Source organism: Papilio xuthus, unplaced genomic scaffold, assembly GCF_000836235.2.
Source record: "Papilio xuthus unplaced genomic scaffold, Pxut_1.1 DF827870.1, whole genome shotgun sequence".
NCBI classification, from domain to species: domain Eukaryota; kingdom Metazoa; phylum Arthropoda; class Insecta; order Lepidoptera; family Papilionidae; genus Papilio; species Papilio xuthus.
Genome location: NW_013530779.1, coordinates 1701069 through 1724168, shown reverse-complemented (window position 1 = coordinate 1724168; position 23100 = coordinate 1701069). Strand labels below are relative to the sequence as shown.

Genomic DNA, 23100 nt, shown 5'->3' with positions numbered 1-23100 from the left:
CTCCCTAAGAGCGTCGGTGGCTCAGTGGTCAAGCACTTGACTTGCAATCTGCAGGTCCTGGGTTCGAATCCCGCCATGTGTTTGTCGATTTCCGATTTACATATGTACATTTATCCGACGTTCTTACGGTGAAGGAAAACATCGTGATGCAACCTGCACATATCCGAGAAGAAATTCAAAGATATGTGTGAAGTCAACCAACCCGCACTTGGCCAGCGTGGTTGACTATGGCCTTAATCACCCTTCACTTAGGGTATGCTCCAAGCCCCTCGGTGGGGATGTATAGTGAGCTGATGATGAATGAATGAAATTTCCTGCAAACGGATTCACGAGCAACAGCTACTTCAGAAAAGAATGAAAATAAAATGAAATATTTTCGTGCTAGGTGATACATTTTTACAGACGTTTAGGCTACGTTTAGGTATAACTTAAGAAGGTCGTTCGTTCCGATTGGTCACGGCTCTTCGATGTTATTACAATACGCTAAAATGTTTTATGTTGCGACGAAGTATTTGGCGTTCAGTTATGTTTCATGTGTACTTTATTTGGTTAATACGGTTTCTTTTTAGATTTTCTAAGTTAGATTTAAAGACACCTGGAACATTGGATATATTTACTTTACGTATTACTGAAGATATTATGAATTAAAAAAAAAACTATTAGTCGCAGCGTAATGTTATATAGCCCAAAGCCTTCCTCTATAAATGGATTATCCTACAAAAAAATTTTCAAATCGGACCAGTAGTTCCTGAGATTAGCGCGTTTAAACGAACAAACTTCCGCTTTATAATATTAGTATAGATGTATTCGCGTAAAATTAAAAATAATGTGTATCGAAGAATTTGATCCCAAAAGAAGCTATTTCAGAACTTCAGTCTAAAATTTTAATTAAATTAAAGAATAAGCGATCCCCTGTCGAATCGAATTAAGGTCGATGGGAATCCATATAAGTTGAGTTACTCGGCTAATGTACCTTACTACAGCGGTTTGTGTACTTCCTTTGAAGGAAGGATTCCTTCACTAAGAATTTAAAAAAAAACTAAATAAAAAAAATGTTGTCTCTATTTCTTCAAAACGAATGATAAGGATGGCAATATTATGTTACAGGTGATTCACCATTGTCTATCTGTTACAAAGAATGATAATTCGTGATAGACTCGTAAAATCCGTACTTAAATTACGACAAAACTTAAGTTTTATAGCGCGAAATGCGAATAAACCTTGTAGAAGTAAAGTTTATCACGAAAGGCTCACGACTACCTGTCTATGGTTTATTGTATACTAGCTGTCGATAAACTTAATAAGTACTCTGTGTGTTCTTCCAGAAAATGTTCTACATCTATGCCAAATTTCAGCGAGATCCATGCAGCTGTTTCGGAGATACCTTCAAACAAACATTCATCCGTCTAAACATTCGCATTTATCATAGTAGGATTAGTAAGTTAGTAAGATGGCTGTAAAAAGACAGTATATGTTTATACTTTTTATTGTTAATGCTAAACTTGGGTTATCAGGTTAACCGTGGACTTCCATCGATGAAACATCTGTAAAAGCCAAAGCAGTGAAAATCCACGGTATATCATGTTTGACTTAAGATCTCCGTTGTCATATACGTATAGTAGTTGCCTTTTGATGGTATTTAATGTTATCAAAAGGGGTTTGTTTTGTTCCATCGTTCTTTAGGTCTGACATCTCTATGTTTTCTATAAAGTTTGCAATTCTTACGATGAATAAACCCTTGTTGAAAATATGGACACGAGACAATGCTCCATTCGTGTGTCTCAACAATGAGATGTCATAGATCCTTAGAATAAAACAACTATAGTGAGATAAACTTATCTGGCCCAGTGAGAAGGGTTTTCGTTTATTTCTGTCAGAAAATATACAAAATCTACAGGGTCATAGAAAATTATATTTATGAGAGGTACAGTCTGACAAAGTTCTTGTGGCAACTTATTAATATTGACAGAGGTACTGTGGTGTACAATTGTTGAAACTGATAAAAATATATGACATCGGTCAAACTAAATATGACAGCTCACTAGCGTCCTCCTGTCAACATTAAAAAGGGTCACAAGGTCCTTTTCGTCCGTAGCTGTCATGTCGTGTTTTGCATATTTTCTAATAAAGTGAACCACGATAACAGTGCCTCTGTCTTCGGGCGAACTATCTTTGTTTCAATTCACTTTAGTTTAACTTACGGCCGCCGGGTCAGATAAGTTTGTTGGTCTATACCAGATTCACAAACCAAATTATATTGACCCTCGTATCTTTGTTTATCGTACAACTTGGATCTAAGTTGGCTTTTTGCCAGGGTTGTCACCCGCCTTGACCCGGCAATAACTGGGTCAGACGATGGTAAATAAGGGGTGAAGTGTTTACATTCCGTTTTGGCCACCCTCGCGTAATGCCCCATTGTTATCCGGGTATAAATGGGCTATTTGGATGCTTGTTCCCGAAGCGCTTCTGAATTTTATTGCCTTGTAATCTGTAAGCAAATGAATGAAATAAATAAACTCAAATATGCCTTTTTCATAGCATAAATATGCAAAGCTATCTACCCTTTTTTCAGAGGGGAATGCTTCATGCATACTCCGCGCCCAGGGGGTGAACACGGTAGTAATGTGGGATTTTCTTCCGGATGGGAAGCATAACCACTAAACCCCTCTGTTTCTCCTATGGATAGTGGTTAGGCCACAAGCACACTTGAGCTTTCGTCCGCGAAAAACTATTTACCCTAGTGATAATAAAAAATGTAATTTAGATATTGCCGGTGTTAGAAAAAAGCACTTTTGTATCGACGACTATTTTTTTCTCCTGTCTTTCCATGTGATTGAAATAGTAAAGAGATGGGCCAATTATGCTTTCGCTTTTCTTTAGAGATGTGGTGTAAATAAATCTGTATAAAATTTAAATTAAAATGTAATCGCGAATCATGATACAGTATATTTGTAGTTTCTTAATCAACATAGTCACTAGTTGTTCGAGGCTATGATTTAAACCTATCATGTATGATCTATGCTCTTTTATTACATTTAAATAAATAAATTACAGACGAGGGCGGCGGGAGTTCGGAATCGCGTTCTGATAGCAGCGAGGACGAGGTGACCGAGCACGCGCCTAGAGCCACGCCCCCTGACAACATGGCGGCCGCCAGGGCACAGGTGCGAACAATATATTTTGTAGTACCTACCAAAAATGACAATCATTATAACAGATGTAATAAAAAAGAAGCTTGATATGAAATTTGAATTTAGTAACGGCAAAGCACTCAAAATTAACTTGTATACTGCAAATTTATACGCATTTATGTGTAAGTAAATTTTTAAAGAAGCCTACAAATATGATGATTGTATTTGAAAATGTATGTCCCAGTCTTTGGAGAGTTTTACGGCTCACCAGCACAGCACGTATACAATCGTACCATACAACCGTTTGTCTCGCTTGCGTGTGACGGTTGTCATGACAACCAAGACCATAGCCAATTCATTACAGTGTATTTAAATGGTATAGAGTTTAATTTCAAGGATGGTTTATGACCCAGGTGCCGACGATCAGTGTGACCCCGCACAGCCCGGGCGTGTTGGACGACAGCCTACAGCAGTTGCGGCGGCTGAACGCGGCCGTGCAGCGCATGAGAGCGGCGCCCCTACCACTATTGGTATCTACACATAGGACATTCGACTAGAATAAATGTGAAGATGTATGAATGTAGAATTGACAAATGAAAGTCTCTACCTACCCCGTTATGCGTATTGTGTTAATATGCTAGTATTTTTCAAAGCATGTATTGTTAGCAAAAAAATCCGCCACTGTGCCGGTGTACTGGCGCAACACTAGCCTTATTAAAATTGTCGACGTTTATGTCCCCTCGCTATTCATTTTGACACTTAGTAATGCAAGTGCGCCATTGGCGCCAAAGGATTCTAACTAATAATGTCTAAAAGTATGGGTAGTAATAAAGTTTTACATTTCTGAAGGGAATGTCACACAGGTACTAAAGTAAGTTGGGCTGGCATTGGAATGGCAGTGGAGAAAGATTGAAGAAAAATTAAATGGATTGTGCGAAAGAGGGTATGCGTAAGAACAGAGGGAATGAAGATATGATGGATGATAGAGATGTATGGGCGAGACATGCATTTCGTATGGAGAAAGGCAGAAAAAAACATAATGATGGAATGGATAACATTAGAATGGTTTATTTGTCAGGCAACTGGTAACAGCCGTCTCAGCACGTCCTGTCCGTCGCTGTGCAAAGATGGCGTGGTGGAGCCCGAGTGTTCGTCACCCACACATCTCGACTTCTACCCGCAGAGCCGCAAGGGAAGTGGTAAGTACCCAAATAACATGTCCCACTTAATAATAAAGAATGATAAGATATACAAAGATTTTGAAATAATACTTTTTAAACTGAGGATTCCGATTATAGTGACTCTTTGAAAAGTTACGTAATACTAGCTGTCGAGCGCGACTCCCTCCTAGGGATTAAAAAAAATACCGTGTGTTCTTCCAGACTATGTTCTACATCTGTGGCAAATTTCATCGAGATCTGTTCCCTACGTTCCGTTATGTTCCGGAGATACCATCAAACAAACATCCATCTATACCAGTCGTTCCCAAAGTGGGCGATAACGCCCCCTTGTGGGTGCTGCAGGTCTCAAGTTGCGGGTTATAGTAAAAGTTTCGTTTAGAATTCTCCGTTAATATACATATATAGGTCACAGTAATTAATTAATTTAATTTGAAGTTGTAGTGGTTTTTAAATGTGTGAAAATAAGAGGGCGCTACAAAAATATTTATTCTCAAAGTAGGCAGTAGACAAAATAAGTTTGGGAACCACTAATCTATACATTCGCATTAGTAATTAATAAGATAGGACGGATAAGTTTTGTTAGCTTATCGTCAAATGTTAAGTAAGTTTTAGGTGTTCTTCTTGTTACAGGTGATGCGCGGCAATGGGGTGGTTGGGGCGGCTGGGGGTGGGACAGACGTGACGAGGGTCGGCGCAGCTCCTGGGCTGCGCTCGAGCCCGGCACCAAGCCGCCTGACGACAGGCGACAGAGAAGGTAATCAAATATTCAAAGCTTATTATGACTGTGGTTAAGTATGTCTCTGCAGGTTGACAATGAAGGAAAGTTTGCATCATCATCCTGCCCTTATCCCTATCGAGGGTCGGCAGAGTATATACTACTCCTCCATACATCTCTATCAGCCGTCATATCCGAGTCAACCCCCTTCCTACGCATATCCTCTTTCACACAGTCATTCCATACTTTTTTTTGGTCTTCCTCTACCTTTGTAGTCGTCCACATTCAATCTCATTACTATTTTGCTTATATCATCATCATCCCTCCGCATAACATGTTCAAACCACGCTAAACTTTTACTCTTTAATTTCTCCATCACTGGCGCTACTTTCAAACTTTCTCTAATATACACAATGAAGGAAAGTTTGCATTTCCCACATAACTTGACGTCCTATTGATTCCTTAAATTGTTACGTCTGCAATGACTTTTTAATCTTTGAACCACAATATTAATTATGCAGTACAACACTGGCTCCAATACTGATCATATCACCGTTGGTTTCTGAGAAAGAAATCTCTGTATAAAATATATCGTCATTCCTGTCATTATCTTTGACAAAATAGGGATAACAATAAGTTTTAAACATTTGATTTTGGTCTCAAAAATCTATGCCTAGTCTACTAGTAGAAGTATAAGATTTATGTATATAATTAAATATATATAGAAGGATGTATATAACAATTTAAAATGTAATTTTTCAGTAATCTGAATGGTCATAGCGCGTCTCTATCATCAATGGAGTCAGAGAGCGAGGTGCCGCGTCCTGTACGACACTCCACACATTCACTCAACGATAACGACTTAGCTGTAAGTATAACGAGATATATAAACAAAAAAATCTACTTAAACTCCATTTCCACTGAATAATTAGCCGCAGGCTTTCGTATCTTATGACCAACAATGGATTATTACATTTCTTGTAAAAATTGTAATTGCGACTTAATATTAAAAAGGTAAATGAAATATTTAGAGAAAAGAACTGTTCTATCTTACTAATATTATAAATGCGAATGTTTAGATGGATGGATGTTTGTTTGAAGGTATCTCCAGAACGGCTGAACGGATCTAGCTAAAATTTGGCAAAGATGTAGAACATAGACTAATAAGTATAATATTCTTTGTTAACTAAATCTAAACTATACCTGAAAAATTCTATATATCATAGGGTTAAAAGACAAGGTATATTAAAGTGATTTTTGTGTTTGTTAAACAGAAAGACTTCGAGAAGGTGACAATGGCGTTGCGCGCTGCGGGCGGCGGCGCAGCGGTGAGCGGGGGGCGGCTGGCGGCGCGGCTTCCACTGCAGAAGTCAGTCTCCACGCCCAGCATCGTCGCCGCCGTGCAGCCCGCACAGCCACCACCGCCTGCCAATGCGTGAGTCACAACACATACATACTACAGACACACAGACATACAGACACAGACTAACGTACAAATGCAGTTACGTTCGTACTATTAGAAAGAAAAAACGACACTGTGCCGGTGTACTGGCACAACACTAGCCTTACTAGGTTCTCGACGTTTATGTCCCCTCACTAATCATTCTGACACTTGACTTTGTAACAAAAGCGCGTCATTCGCGTCAAAGGTTTCTTACTAATGATGTCTAAAAGTACGTATATTACGTACATGCATACCTACACACACGTATAATTATACGAACAGTACGTACATGTGTGCGTTCGGTACGTACGCGTATTCGTGTAGTACGTACACGCTCACCGTACGTACTTCCAATCACACAGTAGTATACAAAAATCGTATACAAATGCTATGGTATATACTATTCAAAGTATACATACTGAGATTATTATGATACATAAATATTCTTCATTAATCTGTCACTTTAAATTAGTCACTTAATTACACTTGAATTGATCAAGTTTTTACTAAATATAATATTCCTTTTCAAAACAGTTTAATGAATATCACGTTAATAAGATTATGTGTTTTTTTTATTTTAATTTAATATTTTATCTGTGCATGTGTGAAGTTTTCGTTGCATTGTTAGCTTATAATTTGTTATCTGCACTTACCAGTATAATACTGTTACTGGTTGTTTTTGGCACACCTCATTGTGGCATAAATATAAAACAGTAAGCGTTAAACACGTCATTAGCGTCTTTATAAGCATATACATAAAGGCGACTTTAGCATGCACAAGGATAGTCTAGAACGTTCGAAAGGCATTGTACCTCTCGCTCGGTGGTAGCTTGTCAACCGGTGGTGCGAGCGAGACGGAGAGCGACGAAGACTTGTCCGTACAGACTGAGGGCAACAACCAACTGCCCGGCAGAAGGAACAACACGCACCAAGAACATCTCGGATTGGATCGACTTACATTTTTAGAACAGTGAGTTTTATGTATGTTGTAATAGGGATCATTTTACTGTGTATCTCATCTCTTTCGGGTCAAAAAATAATTTGGGTAAATATTTTTAAACGAATTACATATTAAATTGTAAGGTAATTTCTTATCTTTTTTAATATTACGAATAAATATCGGCATGTTTCTTGGCACAGCTTCGCTTAATTGTGGTTTTTTTTCACCATTTTTTTTTTATTTTAATAGGCATGATAGTATATTAGAAATTGAACTGTAATGTGTAAGGTTTTAAAGTTGATTATGTTTTGGCACAGGGCTGCGTTCGATCATCATGCTGAAAAGAGACGAAAGAGGGGAAGTTTGTTCTTTAGAAAGAAGAAGGTAATTTGTTTATCTTAAACCAACTACTTACTTGTAGGATTTTTTTTTAATTTTTAAATAAAATTATTAGCGGATTTTTTGTAAATTTACTAATATTTCTTTTTACCATTCCAACTAAGTTCTAGGCTTGTGCTAAGATATGGTTTACGACAATAGTCGAATGGCGGGATTCGAACCCCCGATCTCGTGATCGAAAATGCGTATCCTTAACCATTAGGCTATTGACGCTTAATTATATTATAAATACTGTCTTCTCTATTACTTATATTATATTAGGTTCACTAAAGAATAGTTTTTTTAATTATATTTACTAATCATAGACAAAAACACGAGATATGTTTATCATAATACATTGCATTGTCCATTTTGTTGGTCCTTCGAGTCGAAAATGATGCAACATTGTTAGAAGACGATACAAAAATAATATTTCCATGAACTAACTTAGGACAAATCTCGTAAGGCGGCGCACGTGTGGCAGGCGGCGGGCACGGGCGGTCACTGTGACTGGTGCGCACGCGTAGTCGGCGACAAACCCGCCCTCTACTGTGAAAGTTAGTACTTTGTATAACTAATCGTGAGTTTCTTAGACAAAAATCCCCGTTTAAATGTATCGTTATCTCTGTTTTGGTCAAAGATAATGAAAGGGACAACGATATGTTTTATAATTATATTGCTGTCAGAAACTCTCGATGACTGATATCAGACTTATGTTTTTAAATATTTTACTATACTAATGTTTAAAATGTATAATTACAGATTGTACCATGACAGTTCATCAAAATGTCTGCAAAGATTATATCGTGGAATGCAATAAGCCAAAGTCTTCAAAGGTTGGTACATTTTTTTTTTATTAAATTGAAGAAATACTTTGTGAAACATTATCTTTTCAAGAGAATTAAAGGAACTATTCTACTGGAAATCAGTATAGTCCAAGAGTCTTTATAGTCCAAGAGCTTTTATTTTACTTTTTTTTTAATTTTACAGACATCTGTGGGCAAGTCGCTTAGCACGAGTAGCGGTAAAAGCAGCAAACGTAGCTCCGTGTCTGGTCAGTCGCAGAATGCTAACAGGTCAGTCAAATTTCTTTTGTGTTTAAATAAAACAATAAAAATCATGAGATGTATATTAAAATAAAATCATAAAGAAAACACGACCCATGCTTTAGAGGTTTGAATTTTGTATGGCATATATTTTGCTGCTTTTTAAATGTCGGGCGCAAGGGATGCTCCAAAAAGGTTTTACGTTAACGCATTATTTTGTGATTTGTGTTGCGTGCGATAATGTGCGAGATTCCATTGGATTTTGTCAGCAAAGGGCTGATTTTCGTCTGCCCGTCTGCGTGAACGTCGTTTTTTAATTAAATGGTATTTATATGAAGATACACAAGTATGCCACACTATACGCGGATTTTGGTCTATTTTGTATTGTTTCTTCAATACTTTTAACTTTGCTTTGTATCATTGCCGATTTTTAATCTTATTTCGAGCTATTTCTTTTATGACTGCTATGTTTTCGGTAAGCTGTTTTCTTCTTTTTTTTCGTTGTTTCTTATTTAATTTATGTTTTTTCTCGAAGATGCATTTGATGCGTTTGAACAATACGCCAATTAAAGGCTATATGGTATATTAGAGTAAAAAATTGGTATACGGAGACTTGCAAAAGTGATTGGCTGTTAAAATGAAAGTACTAGGGTAATATGAGTAGCAAGGAGTCACATTTGCTAGTACCGTGTACGCCGCGCACGCATACAGACTCGTATATAAACGCACACCTATGTACACGTGTGTTCGTGTTCGCGCGCACACAGCAAGAAGCAGTCGACGGGGTGCTACTCGCCGTGGCGGCGCGTCGCGACCAAGCTCGGCGTGCAGTAAGTTTGCGGGAATGCCTCTGTCTCTCTCATCCGCACACTCACCGCCATAGTTCTGTCTCTGTCTCTCTCTGTTCTGTCACCTACGACGTGGTTCTGTACTCCTGGTAACTCTCGGTCGGTTTTTGTTTCCGGTTTTATTTATAGGTCGATTTTGAAATGATTTTTGTTATGCTTGTCTTTTTTTCAAAGTTATTTGTCATTTTGAATTTTTATTTTATATTTATTTGTATAATTTTTGATCAAAATATTATAAGTTCCTGTGAAAAAGTTTTCTAAAGTGTCTGAATTTTAGGTATTTTGTTTGAATACGTTAGCTAAAGCGGTATAACAAAAAAAAATAAAAAAACAGATATATTGTGATATAATAGATACTCAAAGGTTTCCTAAAATCATCAACAGTCTCGGCGCCGATTCATCGTACATTTGTTCAACAGAATCTCTTCTAGATCGTTCTCGAATCATCCACAACGCCTTACTTGTGTATCTTTCTATCTATTATGGAGGTAGTTTGAAGTTTCTCTTGAGAATAATGTTGTCGTAGATTTTGATTGGCGTTCAGATTTATTATTGGTTTTGCTGAAGTCTTTTATTTTTACAATTGGCAATAGAAGATAAGAGTTAAATAGGAGATATTTTGATTTAAAATTACATTACTGCATATTTGTTTCTGAATTATCTGACTCGAAGGACCAAACCTAAAAAGTGTTGAATAAAACAATTTAAGTTTAAAGAATTAAACAAATCAATCCTTATTTACAGTGCTTATATTAAATCTACGAAATAAATTATTTTTAAAGGACCGTTATATAGATGATTGTAGATTAAGACTGATATTCGAGTCTAAAATATAGTTATCTCTGTTTTTTTCATAAAGAATGAAAGGGATGACAATATGTTTTTGATTTATTTGGGATGTCTATCTCCTATTTAATTTAACTCTTGCTTTAGGTAGTATTTTAAAATTGTGTCAAATAATTAAAAGCGGTATCTTTGAATCAAAATCTGCATGTTATTGTGAAAGTTTTTCGCTTGTTATTATTATTTAGGCTTCGCTGAGATAAATTGTTGATAGAATTTATTAAAGTGATAGGATTATTGTTATTTTTTAACTGAGATTTTTATGAATTGTGATGACCTATTGTCAGTGATATTTGTTATGTCGGATGAATTTTGACCCTGTCTGTACCTTTCGAATACTTCATGTATAATGTACAATCACACAGAATATTATAAAGTATTTAAAATAATTAATAATTATATATTTAATAACGCTTTTCGAATTCAATTTCAAAATAAATATTGACTTGAGTAAAGGATTAATTAATCGTTGGTTTCTGAGACCAGAATCTCTGTATAAAACATATCGTCTGTCATTGTCTTTGGCACAGAGATAAGAGATAATATGTTTTAAGTGGGGTTTTTTTTTCTCAGAAACCGACGGTAAGGTTTAATATAAATTTAGTTATTCTATTCTGTGTGTAGTATCATTAATATAATTAATTCAATTATTTTACAAGTATTCATATTTTCAGTACGAGCATCTACGCAGATGACAAAGACGGCTCAGACCATAAACACGATCAGAGCAAGTAAGTTATATATTCTTTAAAAAAGTATATTTTCCAAAGACATTGTAATTTTATAGATTGCTAGCAGTTGCTCGAGACTCCGTCCGCGCGGAGTTAAAAATAACATAATAAGTGGCCTATGTGTTCTTGCAGACTTCTACATCTCTACCAAATTTCATCGAGATATGATAAGCCGTTCTGGAAATACCTTCAAACAAACATCCATCTATATAAATAAACATTCGCATTTATAATATTAGTAAGATATTTTTAAGTATAGACATTTATGTTAATAAATGTATTTTGTATTTCAGTGCGTCAGACGAGGCGGGTGCCACAGAATGGCCGGAAGTGTACCTCACAGCAGACCAGCTGGGAGAGGAGGCGGTCTTACTGGGCCTGGGTGCCACCGAGCCCGACACCTGGGCAGCTGGCGCGCCCAAGGGACTAGCGAAGTTTGTATATAATTATGACTATTAAATCAACAGAACTTAGCGATTTCAGAGTCGTTTGCTAATTCCCTTTAATATTGTGTTAAGTTTTTTTTTATTTTAATAGCGGTTTTAGTTAAGATGTAATTTCTAGAAATATGTTAATATTATTCTTTTTTTAATTATAGATCGTTGGGTGAAAGAGAAACGAAACGTCAAGAGCACATCTACGAACTGATCCTGACAGAAAAACATCATTGTTTGACTATTAGATTAATGCAGAAGGTAAATCTTCTTTTGACCTCACAGATATTATTTTTCTAGCCTAATTTCATATTCCTAAGCTATCCATTATATAATGTTTTTTTAAATCGCAATTTTTACAAAAGAATTGAGAAATCCAATAGAGTATAGTATGGAATCTGACATTTCACTGATTACATAAATTAGGCATTCAAAAGATATATGTCGTTTATTTTCTAAAATGTATTTTTTTATATTTTTTAATTCGAGGGTTCCGTACCTAGAAAGGAAAAAACGGAACTCTTATTACCTTGTCCGTCCGTATGTCTGTCAAGACCTTTTTTTGTTAAGATAACTGATATTTCTTGTAACCATTTAAACTTAGCTCTACACTTATGCTATTGGATTCGAATGCATAAAATCTCCATATCCATACATCCATCCAGGATATCCATACGTTAAAGCAATGTGGTATTGTGTTAGATGTTCGCGGAGGGCATGTCCCGTGTGGGCGGGGTGACTCCCGCGCAGGTGTCGCGCATGTTCCCGCGACTCAGCGAGCTGTGGTCCCTGCACGCGGCGCTGCTCGCCCGGCTGCGCGCCCGACAGAAACATGCACCCAATGTTAACACCATCGCTGATATATTAGCTGACGCCTTCGCACATCCTGCACATCATAGATTGAAAGCTGCTTATGGTAATCATACACTTAAAACATCATCACTAAGGGCCTCGGAGCCTACCCTAACTAGGCCATAGTCAATGATGGCCCAATGCAGGTTGACTTCATATCTTTGAATTTCTTCCCATATGTCTTTCTTTACCGTAAAAACGTCGGATAAATGTACATATGTAAACCAAAAATGCAATAACATGTTGGTAGATGGCGGGATTTGAACCCAAGAGTAGCAGATTATAAGTACTTAACTCCTTAGCTGTCGACGCTCTCATCTTTAAACAACTTATTAAAGACTTTATTATTTACAATGGTGATAGAGTTGTGATTCGTTTACAGGTGAGTTTTGTTCCCGTCACCGCGAGGCTGTGGAGGTGTTCAAGGAGTGTTGCACGCGGGAGCCGCGACTTGCACGTTTCATACGCAAGTGCCAGCAAAATCCACTTCTCAGAAAGAAGGTAATACGATTTTATACTCTAATGCAATAGAATTAAAGTTCACAATTGATTAATTGTTACTTTCACCGAAGTGTCTTTTATTTTCCGTCTCGTTTTCTCTTTACATCTGTTACTTTTGTATACAGTGTTTTTACTAATTGCATTAGCTTCAGAATAAAAAAAGAGGCGCTAGTTAGCCAGCGTTACTGTACTGGCATCATGTGGACACGAACTGGTGCTATTGAGCAAGCGTTACTGTACTGGCATAATGTTAACACGAACAGGCGCTAGTGAGCCAGCGTTACTGTACTGGCATAATGTTAACACGAACAGGCGCTAGTGAGCCAGCGTTACTGTACTGGCATAATGTTAACACGAACAGGCGCTAGTGAGCCAGCGTTACTGTACTGGCATAATGTTAACCAGGCATATGTATACAGGGTGTTCCAGAGTGCGTATTATTCGTGGCCCAGCGACTGACCAAGTATCCTCTGCTGCTGGAGCCGTTGCTGAAGACAGCTGGCGATGATGTTGTTGAGAAGGAGTTGCTGCAGAAGGCTTTGTGCGGTGTTAAGGTAAATTAAATCATTTCATTTTGTTACAATTGTTTACATTGTGCTCCCTAATGCTCTGAGGTACAAATCAAAAAAAAATATATTTTACTAATATTATAAATGCGAATGTTTGGATGGATGGATGTTTGTTTGAAGAAGTCACCGTAACGGTCCGGATGTTGATGGAATTTGGCACTGATATAAAACATAGTCTGGAAGAACACATAGGCTAATTAAGTTCCTTTTATTGTACGCAGACGGAGTTGCTGGCGACAGCTAGTAATATAAAAATCACTATTGTAATTTTATATAAAGAATATGTGCAAAAAAGAGTACGGATTAAAGTCAGTAGATTTTTATTACAATAGAAATATGTGATATGTTTGCAGGAGATATTAGTGGACGTGGATAACCAAGTGGCGGCGAAGGAGCGCGAGGATCGCAAGCTGGAGATGTACCACCGTATCGATGCTAAATCCTTCGCACACTACCGCGGCCGCAAGTTCAAGAAGAGCGACATACTGCATGGAAACAGAAGCCTCAAGTAAGTTATCTTAAAAAAATGTAAAGTTTTGATATGATAAGATAATTGGTTGTGGTCGGAAAGATAGAGGGTAAAAGGTCACGGGGTCGATCACCTACTCGCTGGTCCGATCTAGTGCAGGCTATATTGGGACTTTATTTCACGACTTCCTTGATACAAGCCGAAGACAGGACGGCGTGGAGGCAGCTGGTCGACACAGCCGTTATAGCGTATCAAGTCAAGCATGACCTTCAGTAATGAAGAATACGAAGAAGAAGAAGATGGTAAAGTTTGGATGGATGGATGTTTGTTTGAAGATATCTCCAGAACAGCTGCATGGATCTCGATGAAATTCGTCATAGATATGGAACATAATCTGGAAGAACACATAGGCTACTAATTTTTAATTTCGCGCGGGCGGAGTCGCGGGCGATAACTAGTATTTACATATAACACACACATTTACTAAAAAAATATTTTAAGTTTTTTTTACCAGCACACAACTTTACAATTTATGTCACGATATGTAAACTTATTTTTACATTTTCAGTAGAATGTTTTTTGTTTTTTACAGATTCGAGGGTGTGGCAACACTGATGCAGGGGCGGAGCAAAATGCAAACATTACTTGTGATCGTGTTGACGGACGTGTTGTTCTTTCTGCACGACAACAACAATAAATATACATTCTTTACACCTGAGAATAAGGTAAATTAATTATTTCAAATAAATAACACAAAAAACAATAACTTAGTCATATACAGTCTTGTCTGAGGAAATACATTGACCTTGGTGCCTTAAGCTGCCAGTTTAATCACATTACATATTACTGGAAGTCGATCATAGTGACCAGAAAGGGGGCAAGGGAAGCAGTTGCAGTTTAGGAACTACTTTGAAATACTAATAAAACCTAACTAAAAACTACTACCACTTCGAAAAACTAACCTACAATGTCTATAGATCCACATAAATAACTCAAAAACTACTTTTTAGTTTTTTCTATTGCCTAGCTAATAAGCATTACTTTTGGAATAAAACAAAATTTCCTGTGTGTCCCTGTCTCTACGATGATTTAGGCTAGATCTTTTAATCATCGGCTAGAGATACTTTTGTTGTATGATGCAAGTTTATATAATTACAAGCAATATTGAATTCTTGTAATATTTTTAGACGGGTGTGGTGTCACTGTGGAAGCTGTTGGTGCGGGAGAAAGCTGGTGCGGAAGGTCGCGGCCTGTACCTCATCTGCAGCGGTCCTGCTGAGCCGGAGATGTTTGAGCTCCGCGTGCACAGGCCCAAGGACATCGCCACCTGGATACATGCCATCAGGTAACTTGAAACTACCAATATATTTCAAATAATTAATCAAAATCTCCGATACCCAGAGATTGTAGTCTCTAATCGACTCCGAAATACAATTTCATAGAGACTCTTACACGTGCTCGCGTCGATCAGGATCCCCAGCTCTCCGTATATTTAACTATCAAAGCACCTGAAATACATATTGTCATCTCTTTTACTTTCTTTGAAATTAAAAGAGATAGCAACACATTTAAAATAGATGGTGTGACAATGGAAACACTAACACTTGATATATTTGTATGATTCAGAGCGGCAGTACAGAGCTGCCCTGAGGAGGTGGAGGAGTCTGAAGCAGGCGCTCTCGCTTCCTCCGCTGAAGAGAGACAGAGACAGCTGGAGGCCCGCCACGAGAACATAAGACTGATTACAGGTAACCACGTTAACGTTTAAGAAACGTTTAATGCTTACTTAAACATGTCCTTAGTTACGCTTAGTAAATCTAAATTAAGCGACTCTTAATGATTGATAGATCTGAATGTAGCAGTTAATGCTTTATAACTTTTTATTACAATACAATCGGGTTTCTGAGGTTCCCTGCCATGTTAAATGTAAAAACATTGTTATCTCTGTTTTTCCTTTAGAGAATGAAAGGGATAAAATGTTTCAGTTTCTTTGCAGAGAAAGAATGGACACAATATGAAATAAAAAAAACAATGTAATTAAAGAAGTTGGTTAAAAAGCTTTAATATTTATTGCAATGTGCTTGATAAAATGATTATTGTGGATTAGTTTGTTTTGATTTCGCTTCTCCGGCATTATCGGCTTTATTAAGTATGCAATAAGGTTTAATTTTGCAGTATTAAATGTTTCGATGTTTTTTGTCAGATGAAACACCGTGGTGGCATATAGAAGGTGATTGATATTAATAAAACCTTTTCTTTTTCTACTTTTTGCATGTAAAAGCATGTTTTTGTTATAAATTAGAATATTCTATGATTCAAACATATTTGTAAAATAAATCTCCCTTTACCTTGAAATAATAACTGCATATTGTTTATATCTCTACTATTCATAGTAATTTTTTTTGGTATAAATTTCGACTGATTTGTTAGTGTTAGATTGTAAAATATCACGTGTCCTTCTAAATCTGACTCGAAGGATCATAATCATAGCACTGTCTAAAATTTTACGTCAGATTTGTCAGAAATTGTACCCATTATGTTCATAAAGCATAAATATAGTCAAATAATATAAGATGAACATTTAAACATGTTTATTATATCCTAAACGAAATAATTTAAACCTGTAAACCTAGCCATTTAGTGGCAAAATATACACATATAAATAACTAATTACTTTGTATATGGAAAGTAATTTAGAAATCGATAGAGGCGCCCTCTGCCCAGTTTTCTTTTTTGCTCGACTTAAACTTATATACATTGATCATCAGCTTACTATACATCCCCACTCAGGGTCTCGGAGCCTACCCTAAGTTAGTGACTAGGTCATAGTCAACCATAGCCCAGTGCAGGTTGACTTCACACATATCTTTGGATTTTTTATTAATTAATTATTTTATTTTAATCCTAACAGAGGCATTGCGACTTAAAGACCGTGAGCACGCGGTGCTGTTGGAAGAGAAAATGGCGTTACATATGAAGATGGTCGGACACACTGGCTCATCTAACCTGGATGTACCGCACACTGGTAAAATCTAATACTTCATCACTTCTGATATCCTAGTACATAGTTTTAAACATTAAAATGTAAAATTACTCAGTCTTAAGGATAGGAAAGGGTAAGCAGTGATTATAAATTTCCATTTAGTGTTTAGTAAAATAGGATTTTCTACGAAATAAAACAATATGTAATCTTTAAAAAATATTAATTTAAGCACTAGCTGTCGCCCGCGACTCCGTCCGCACGGAATTAAAAAAGAAACTTAAGGAGTAGCTTATGTGTTCTTCCCTACTATATTGTACATTTGTGTTAAATTTTATCAAGATCCGTTGAGCCGTTTCAGAGATACCTTCAAACAAACATCCATCCATCCATCAAAATATTTGCATTTATAATATTAGTATAATAAAGCCCAATTCAAGGTTTTTTGAGAACAAAGGAATGAGGTTGGGCTATGCCAAAACAAATTTCATATAGTCTAGGAGATTAATTGTACCAAAACCTTTAAATAAATATTACTATGTTATTCGCAGGTATAACGTCGGTGTTTCCCGGCGGGCTGGTGTTCCCGGACTACGTACGCCTGTCCGCGCCCTCGCCTGACACGCACGCCCTCTGGCAGGAGGTCTGCAGAGTTGTCAAGGTATGGACACATTCAATTGCAGGGACCACAAAATAGTAAAGAAACAATGTTAATTATGTTGTAGTTTCTACCTAAATAATGAACAGCGCCATCTATATCATAAATTACCGACATATAAAAAACAGTGACACAGTGACACTAAGTGGACCATCTAGGAAGGGATGAGGAAGACCCGGTTCAGGTTCAGATCAGAAGAATTCCATAGAATTTAAAGTCTTAGCTTATAGAAGAGTTGTTGATATATTTGATATCAATATATCTAACAGATTAGAGTCTATGAAGTTTTTTTTTGTTTTGAGTATTTAAAATGACATAATTCTCAGGACGCTCTAGAAGCATCTAGCGGCACATGGACTGGTGGTATCGCGTTAGGCCGCAGCACCAGCTCGGCTGGCGAGCGGCATTCCAGCGCATACCAGAGCCCCGCGCTGCCGCGACGTGCTGACACCTTCGCTGGCTTTGACGCTGCCAAACATAGAGGTACATCGAGCTTATGCGATCCTGGTACTTTATAATACGTAATATAGGCATGAAGAATATATGATATACATATAACAATATGTTTTTGTACATGTGTTTCAACAGTGGAAACTCAAAGTAATATGAATCCAGGCGTAGCAGTGCGCCTATCAACGGACACGCCCACCGAGGGGGGAGTGACAGGTGAACCGGAGCCCGAGGCGGAGGCTGTGGGCAGTGAGGAGCCACGCCTGCTGGACCAGCTGGGAGGTGACGCGGCGCTCAAGCTGCAGCATGCGATTTATACTCTCACATGCATTGTGTGGCAACAGCTCACCACTATACACAGGTAAATCTCTAACGAAATTGCATAAGTGTGGGTTTTCACTGCCCTAACGTATGTATTAAAATATTACAGTGTGTTTTGACTGCGGAAATGCATGGTTAATATAGTTTTTACACAATTTACAGCAAACACTTTATAATGTTAATAAAAAAAAACAGATTTCGAATTTGTTCGACGTGACAGAGAAAAAGTTCCTCTTCCTACTCTTTTCTTGTTAGATAAGGATGAGAAGGGTCATTGTACTCCACGGGGGAGGTGACGTACTGAAAGGTGTCAGTACCTCCTCTGTCCATTGCATGCTTCAGCAGCATGCTGGAGATGTCTTTGTCAAGCGATTTAGAGAATAATGTTTGTGTGTGTAGCCTGGAGGCGCAAGTATGCGCGTGGCGGTGCAGCGGGGGCGTGGCTTTACGCACACACGATGCGCAGTTAGAGGAGTTGCGGCATGCGCAGGCGCGGCTCACTGCAGAGCGCGCAGCTTGGGAGGCCCAGCGCGCTGCGGACACCGCCTCACTAGCTGATGGTATGTGTCTCTTACTACCTGGTATTTTATGACATCCTGGTACTTATTGAACTACAGATGTTAATTGCACATTTTATTTTCCTACTTAGAATTGATTAACGGAGGTTACCCTTTGTAATCAACAATGGTGTGGAAGTAGTTTGATAATTCTACACTAAGGGATTGCTTAAATGGCTATCAAACTACTCTTTAACTATTGTATTATACCGAGAGTTACCACGGCCCCAACCTATTGTCATCTCTGTCATTCTAGTTGAAGTAAACAAAGACAACATTATTTGTGTCGACAGTACAATCTCACTATTAATATTATTTCACAGAACGTCGTCAGCTTTCCGTAGCGCGTCAGGAGTTGGAGGAACAGCAGAAGGATGTAGAACAGCAGCGCGAGCGCCTCTACCGCCGACTCGAGAGACTGCAGCAACACGGCAAGTCTCACAATTGATCGCTAAGGGAGTCCCTTAGCATACACTTCACAAATCCTAGTAGTCCTCAAAGGTCTCCATTGAACTTAATGTCCCAAAGTGCGATAATATCAAGAATAGAGAAAGAAAATTTGGTCCAATAGTTTACATATTCCTTTCCATTCTATATTTTGAGTTAGAATAATATAAAGAGGAAATATTTGATTGTTTGTTTGTTTGCAATGAATAGGCTCCGAAACTTTTGTATCGATTTAATAATCCTTTTACTGTTGGGAATCTATATTTTCCCGGATGACAGACTATATTTATTACTAGATTTTTTTAATTCTTTGCGGTATTACGTTGCAGGTGGGTCTCAAGAAGAGATAGCGAGTGTGGGCACGCTGTCTCCGGACTCCAGCGTGAGTGATACCACGCGTCGGAAAGAACCAAAATGGCGGAGTCAGTATATTATAAGGAATTTTCTTTTGACGCATATTCTTACATCCTCGTCCAAAGAAAATCATACTAATATATTAAATGTTTGTTTGTTTATGCATAAGATTTTAATTATATGTGTGGTTTAGACAACCGCGGTTCAACGGGCTCAGAATCTTCAACTTCGGGCGCACCGCGCGGAGTCCCGCTGCCGCCCCCACAACTGCTCTCCGCGCAGAATGAAAGCCGGGCCACTGTACGCGCGCCTGCCATCTCTGTTAGTATACACATCTCTCTGATTCCCTTAGAAAAAGATAGAGACAGCACGCTACGTCACGACATTTGAAATTCAAGGTTACACACGTATGCGCACGTTCTTATTACGTACAGTACGCACACATACGTACGAGTCAAAGAATTAATTTTCCACTTAGTGTTAAATACAGAATTAAACATTCTGCCAGATACGTGGCATACAGCAAAGAACCTTTGCCTTTTTACTTGTAGAAAAAGATAGGAAAAAAGAGAGATATCGTGGGAACCGACGTAATCTTAAATAGTGGTAGAGTATAAGCAATTACATATGCCTTGCCAACCTTTAATCTACGGAGGAGAGGATGCACAGAAAGAAAATATTTTCCCTTCCCGTGCATCCCCTCATCCGAAAGTCCACTTCCAATTCCCATCCTTATAAGAAAAAGGATGGAAAGGGAAAGAGGAATAAAATTAGTAAAATTAATATATATTTTTTAATATTTTCAGCAAATGGTGAAACAACAGCTCCCGCTGAAGTTGGCCAGCGGCAAGAACCAGCAGCCGCCGCCCGGCTACCACCGCCTGCACGAGTCACCCAGCGAGGTAACAATATGTACCTTATTACTTACGTGTTAGAGTCTATTTTACTATAATTTATATTATGTACCAGGAATTCATGTTTTGTCAGAGTAGATAAATGAAAACATAATAAAGTTGAACCAGGATAAACGAGAAATAAGCTAGTCATTGTTCTGTCTTGACAAACAACCTTCATAAGCGAGAAACTGGTTAGAGAGAAACGGTTACTTTGTACAGTTACTTGGATTCTTGTTTATCTAGGTTTGACTGTATTTTATACATTTGTTAGCTTAATTTGTTCCCTAATATAGATATAGAGGAAATAATTTAAATAATCATTTGACAGTTTTTAAGTTGAATTTAAATATAATACGGTATTAGAGAAATGGGATAAAAAGAAACGGTCAGTTTTTTTTTAATTCGCGGGTGTTTCATACATTGGGTTTATTGGGTGGTGAATTTCCAAATTATATATGTTTTTAGTATTTTATCTGTAGTAAATTTCAGCAACAGATCAAATGGTTGATTTTTCAGGAGGCCGAGTATCCGAATGTATTTTAAACGGCCATTTTTTAATTTATTATCTGTAAGTAATTTTAATAAATTGGTGTTTAATAATCTGTATTCAAAATTATTTTAATGTGTAAACATTTTTTACGCACGATTTTTTTTAAAAGGCTCGTATAAATTGTGTTTTTACGGAAAAAACATAGTAAAATAAATTATGCAATTTATAAGGGCTATAAAAGTTTGCTTTTTCGGATTTTATTGGCTTACTATCTCTTCGGTTTTCGATGTTTCACAACCATTTCGTCTGTTGGGCTTTCGTTGTTAGTGCATGTTTTTTTTTTTACTTTTTATTTATTTTTAATTTTGCACACAACGCTTGAAGTTACAATTTGAAATCCAGTTTCATATATTTTATAAGTATATCTAATAATCTCGTAATTTGACTTAATTTTTGGCATATTTAAATGACTATAAAGACATGAGTGTCCCAGTTTGGAAATACTTATACAAGACTTACCGAGGGTTTCTGAGAGCAAAATCTCCGTTTAATAAATATTGCTATCTCTGTTTTGTCAAAGATGTTGACAGGGATGACGATACAGATATTATGGTTTCAGAAACCAACGGTTATTTATATCGATGTAAAAAAAAATATAAACATATCTTTTATATTTTATTTTTGTAAATTTCGGCAGTGGTTATAATGTATGTATACTTTTGTCCAGCATTCTCATTCGCAAGGCTTAGTGATACATCACACCCGCACCGGCAGCTCTCCTGCACCTCTACCCTCGCAGCAGCAGCTCAACAACAAAGCCACCAGGTAATATTGTTCGCCTAAACTTTATTATACTAGCCTAATTCATTATCTCGAGAATAGGCACAACAGAACATTTTGAGGGCATGTATGACAATAGATGCGGCCGACAACGCATCTACAGTTCCTCTGGTGTTGCAGATGTCCATGGGTGTCGTTGATCACCTCGGTGTTCCCGCCGCTCGTTTGCCCCCTTCTCTTATAAAAAAAAAGATTTTTTTTACGATGATCTTTGACGATCAATAAGACGTCTTTTTTCAACTTTTTTGAAAACTTTTTCGACGAAAACATTTTGAGCTGGAATTAATTACTTTTACGTCCGATAGGGGGCGCTGTACAAATGTCATACACATTCCTCAATACGATGATACCAAGTACAGGTTAATTCCCGTTGAATTTTGGTTAAGCTTCTGTTTAGTATCAAATAAGATTATTATTAGTAATTTTACTAATATTATAAATGCTAATGCTTGAATGTATGGATGGATGCTTTTTAAAATATGCCTATGATCCCGGAAATGAATATTGTTCCCGTGGGATACCTTTGATCCACTCGATAACTTTGCTACGGTAGAAAAAATCATAGAAAATAGTTTAAAATAACACATAGTACTTCTATTCATATTATATAAAAGCTAGTATATAAACAAGTATACATAATATTCCAGAACCAATACATACCCAAAGCTGCCGGACAAGTTCCGCGTGCGTACACCGGACACGTGCGGCCCCTCCCCGCCGCCCGCACCGCCCGCGCCCCAACCCGAGGAGGAGGTGATCTACTTCTGACACGCGCCACCGCCCACGCCGCACACGCGCTCCTGAGACTGCCGACTCTCCTAGACTGCTATGCGCGCCTGGTACTTGCAACAGGTATTGCGGAATACTATCGCTTGTCTATGGATTCTTTTAATTATTTATTCTATGGCATTGTACTTAATCATTCCAGGGTTATGCATTCCTGGTACTTTAATGGGAATTTTTAAATCCAACGCCTTTTTTTAATTATTTTTATTCCCAACTACTTAATAAGACCGATGTTTATT

General features: G+C 37.5%; 1 protein-coding gene across 4 annotated transcripts in view; it reads left to right on the top strand.

Annotated features, from left to right (window-relative positions):
• Positions 1 to 23100, top strand: part of cyst (rho guanine nucleotide exchange factor 18 cysts) — a 30763-nt gene extending 7663 nt beyond the window's left edge. Inside the window, exons 3-34 of one of the 4 annotated variants that reach the window (XM_013308664.1) lie at positions 3055 to 3164; positions 3545 to 3661; positions 4210 to 4330; positions 4943 to 5066; positions 5790 to 5895; positions 6302 to 6462; positions 7301 to 7441; positions 7729 to 7795; positions 8241 to 8346; positions 8552 to 8625; positions 8780 to 8865; positions 11201 to 11257; positions 11551 to 11691; positions 11856 to 11952; positions 12394 to 12607; positions 12926 to 13044; positions 13464 to 13598; positions 13967 to 14121; positions 14675 to 14807; positions 15270 to 15427; positions 15709 to 15830; positions 16994 to 17107; positions 17614 to 17723; positions 18047 to 18203; positions 18309 to 18531; positions 18891 to 19051; positions 19372 to 19479; positions 19825 to 19917; positions 20043 to 20170; positions 20656 to 20751; positions 21963 to 22060; positions 22723 to 23100. In XM_013308664.1, the coding sequence (XP_013164118.1) occupies positions 3055 to 3164; positions 3545 to 3661; positions 4210 to 4330; positions 4943 to 5066; positions 5790 to 5895; positions 6302 to 6462; positions 7301 to 7441; positions 7729 to 7795; positions 8241 to 8346; positions 8552 to 8625; positions 8780 to 8865; positions 11201 to 11257; positions 11551 to 11691; positions 11856 to 11952; positions 12394 to 12607; positions 12926 to 13044; positions 13464 to 13598; positions 13967 to 14121; positions 14675 to 14807; positions 15270 to 15427; positions 15709 to 15830; positions 16994 to 17107; positions 17614 to 17723; positions 18047 to 18203; positions 18309 to 18531; positions 18891 to 19051; positions 19372 to 19479; positions 19825 to 19917; positions 20043 to 20170; positions 20656 to 20751; positions 21963 to 22060; positions 22723 to 22843 (3953 nt within the window). In that variant the 3' untranslated portion in view covers positions 22844 to 23100. Of the gene's footprint in view, positions 1 to 3054; positions 3165 to 3544; positions 3662 to 4209; positions 4331 to 4924; positions 5067 to 5789; positions 5896 to 6301; positions 6463 to 7300; positions 7442 to 7728; positions 7796 to 8240; positions 8347 to 8551; positions 8626 to 8779; positions 8866 to 11200; positions 11258 to 11550; positions 11692 to 11855; positions 11953 to 12393; positions 12608 to 12925; positions 13045 to 13463; positions 13599 to 13966; positions 14122 to 14674; positions 14808 to 15269; positions 15428 to 15708; positions 15831 to 16993; positions 17108 to 17613; positions 17724 to 18046; positions 18204 to 18308; positions 18532 to 18890; positions 19052 to 19371; positions 19480 to 19824; positions 19918 to 20042; positions 20171 to 20655; positions 20752 to 21962; positions 22061 to 22722 lie in introns of all 4 variants that reach the window. The other 3 variants (XM_013308663.1, XM_013308665.1, XM_013308662.1) reach the window with 3 other exon arrangements.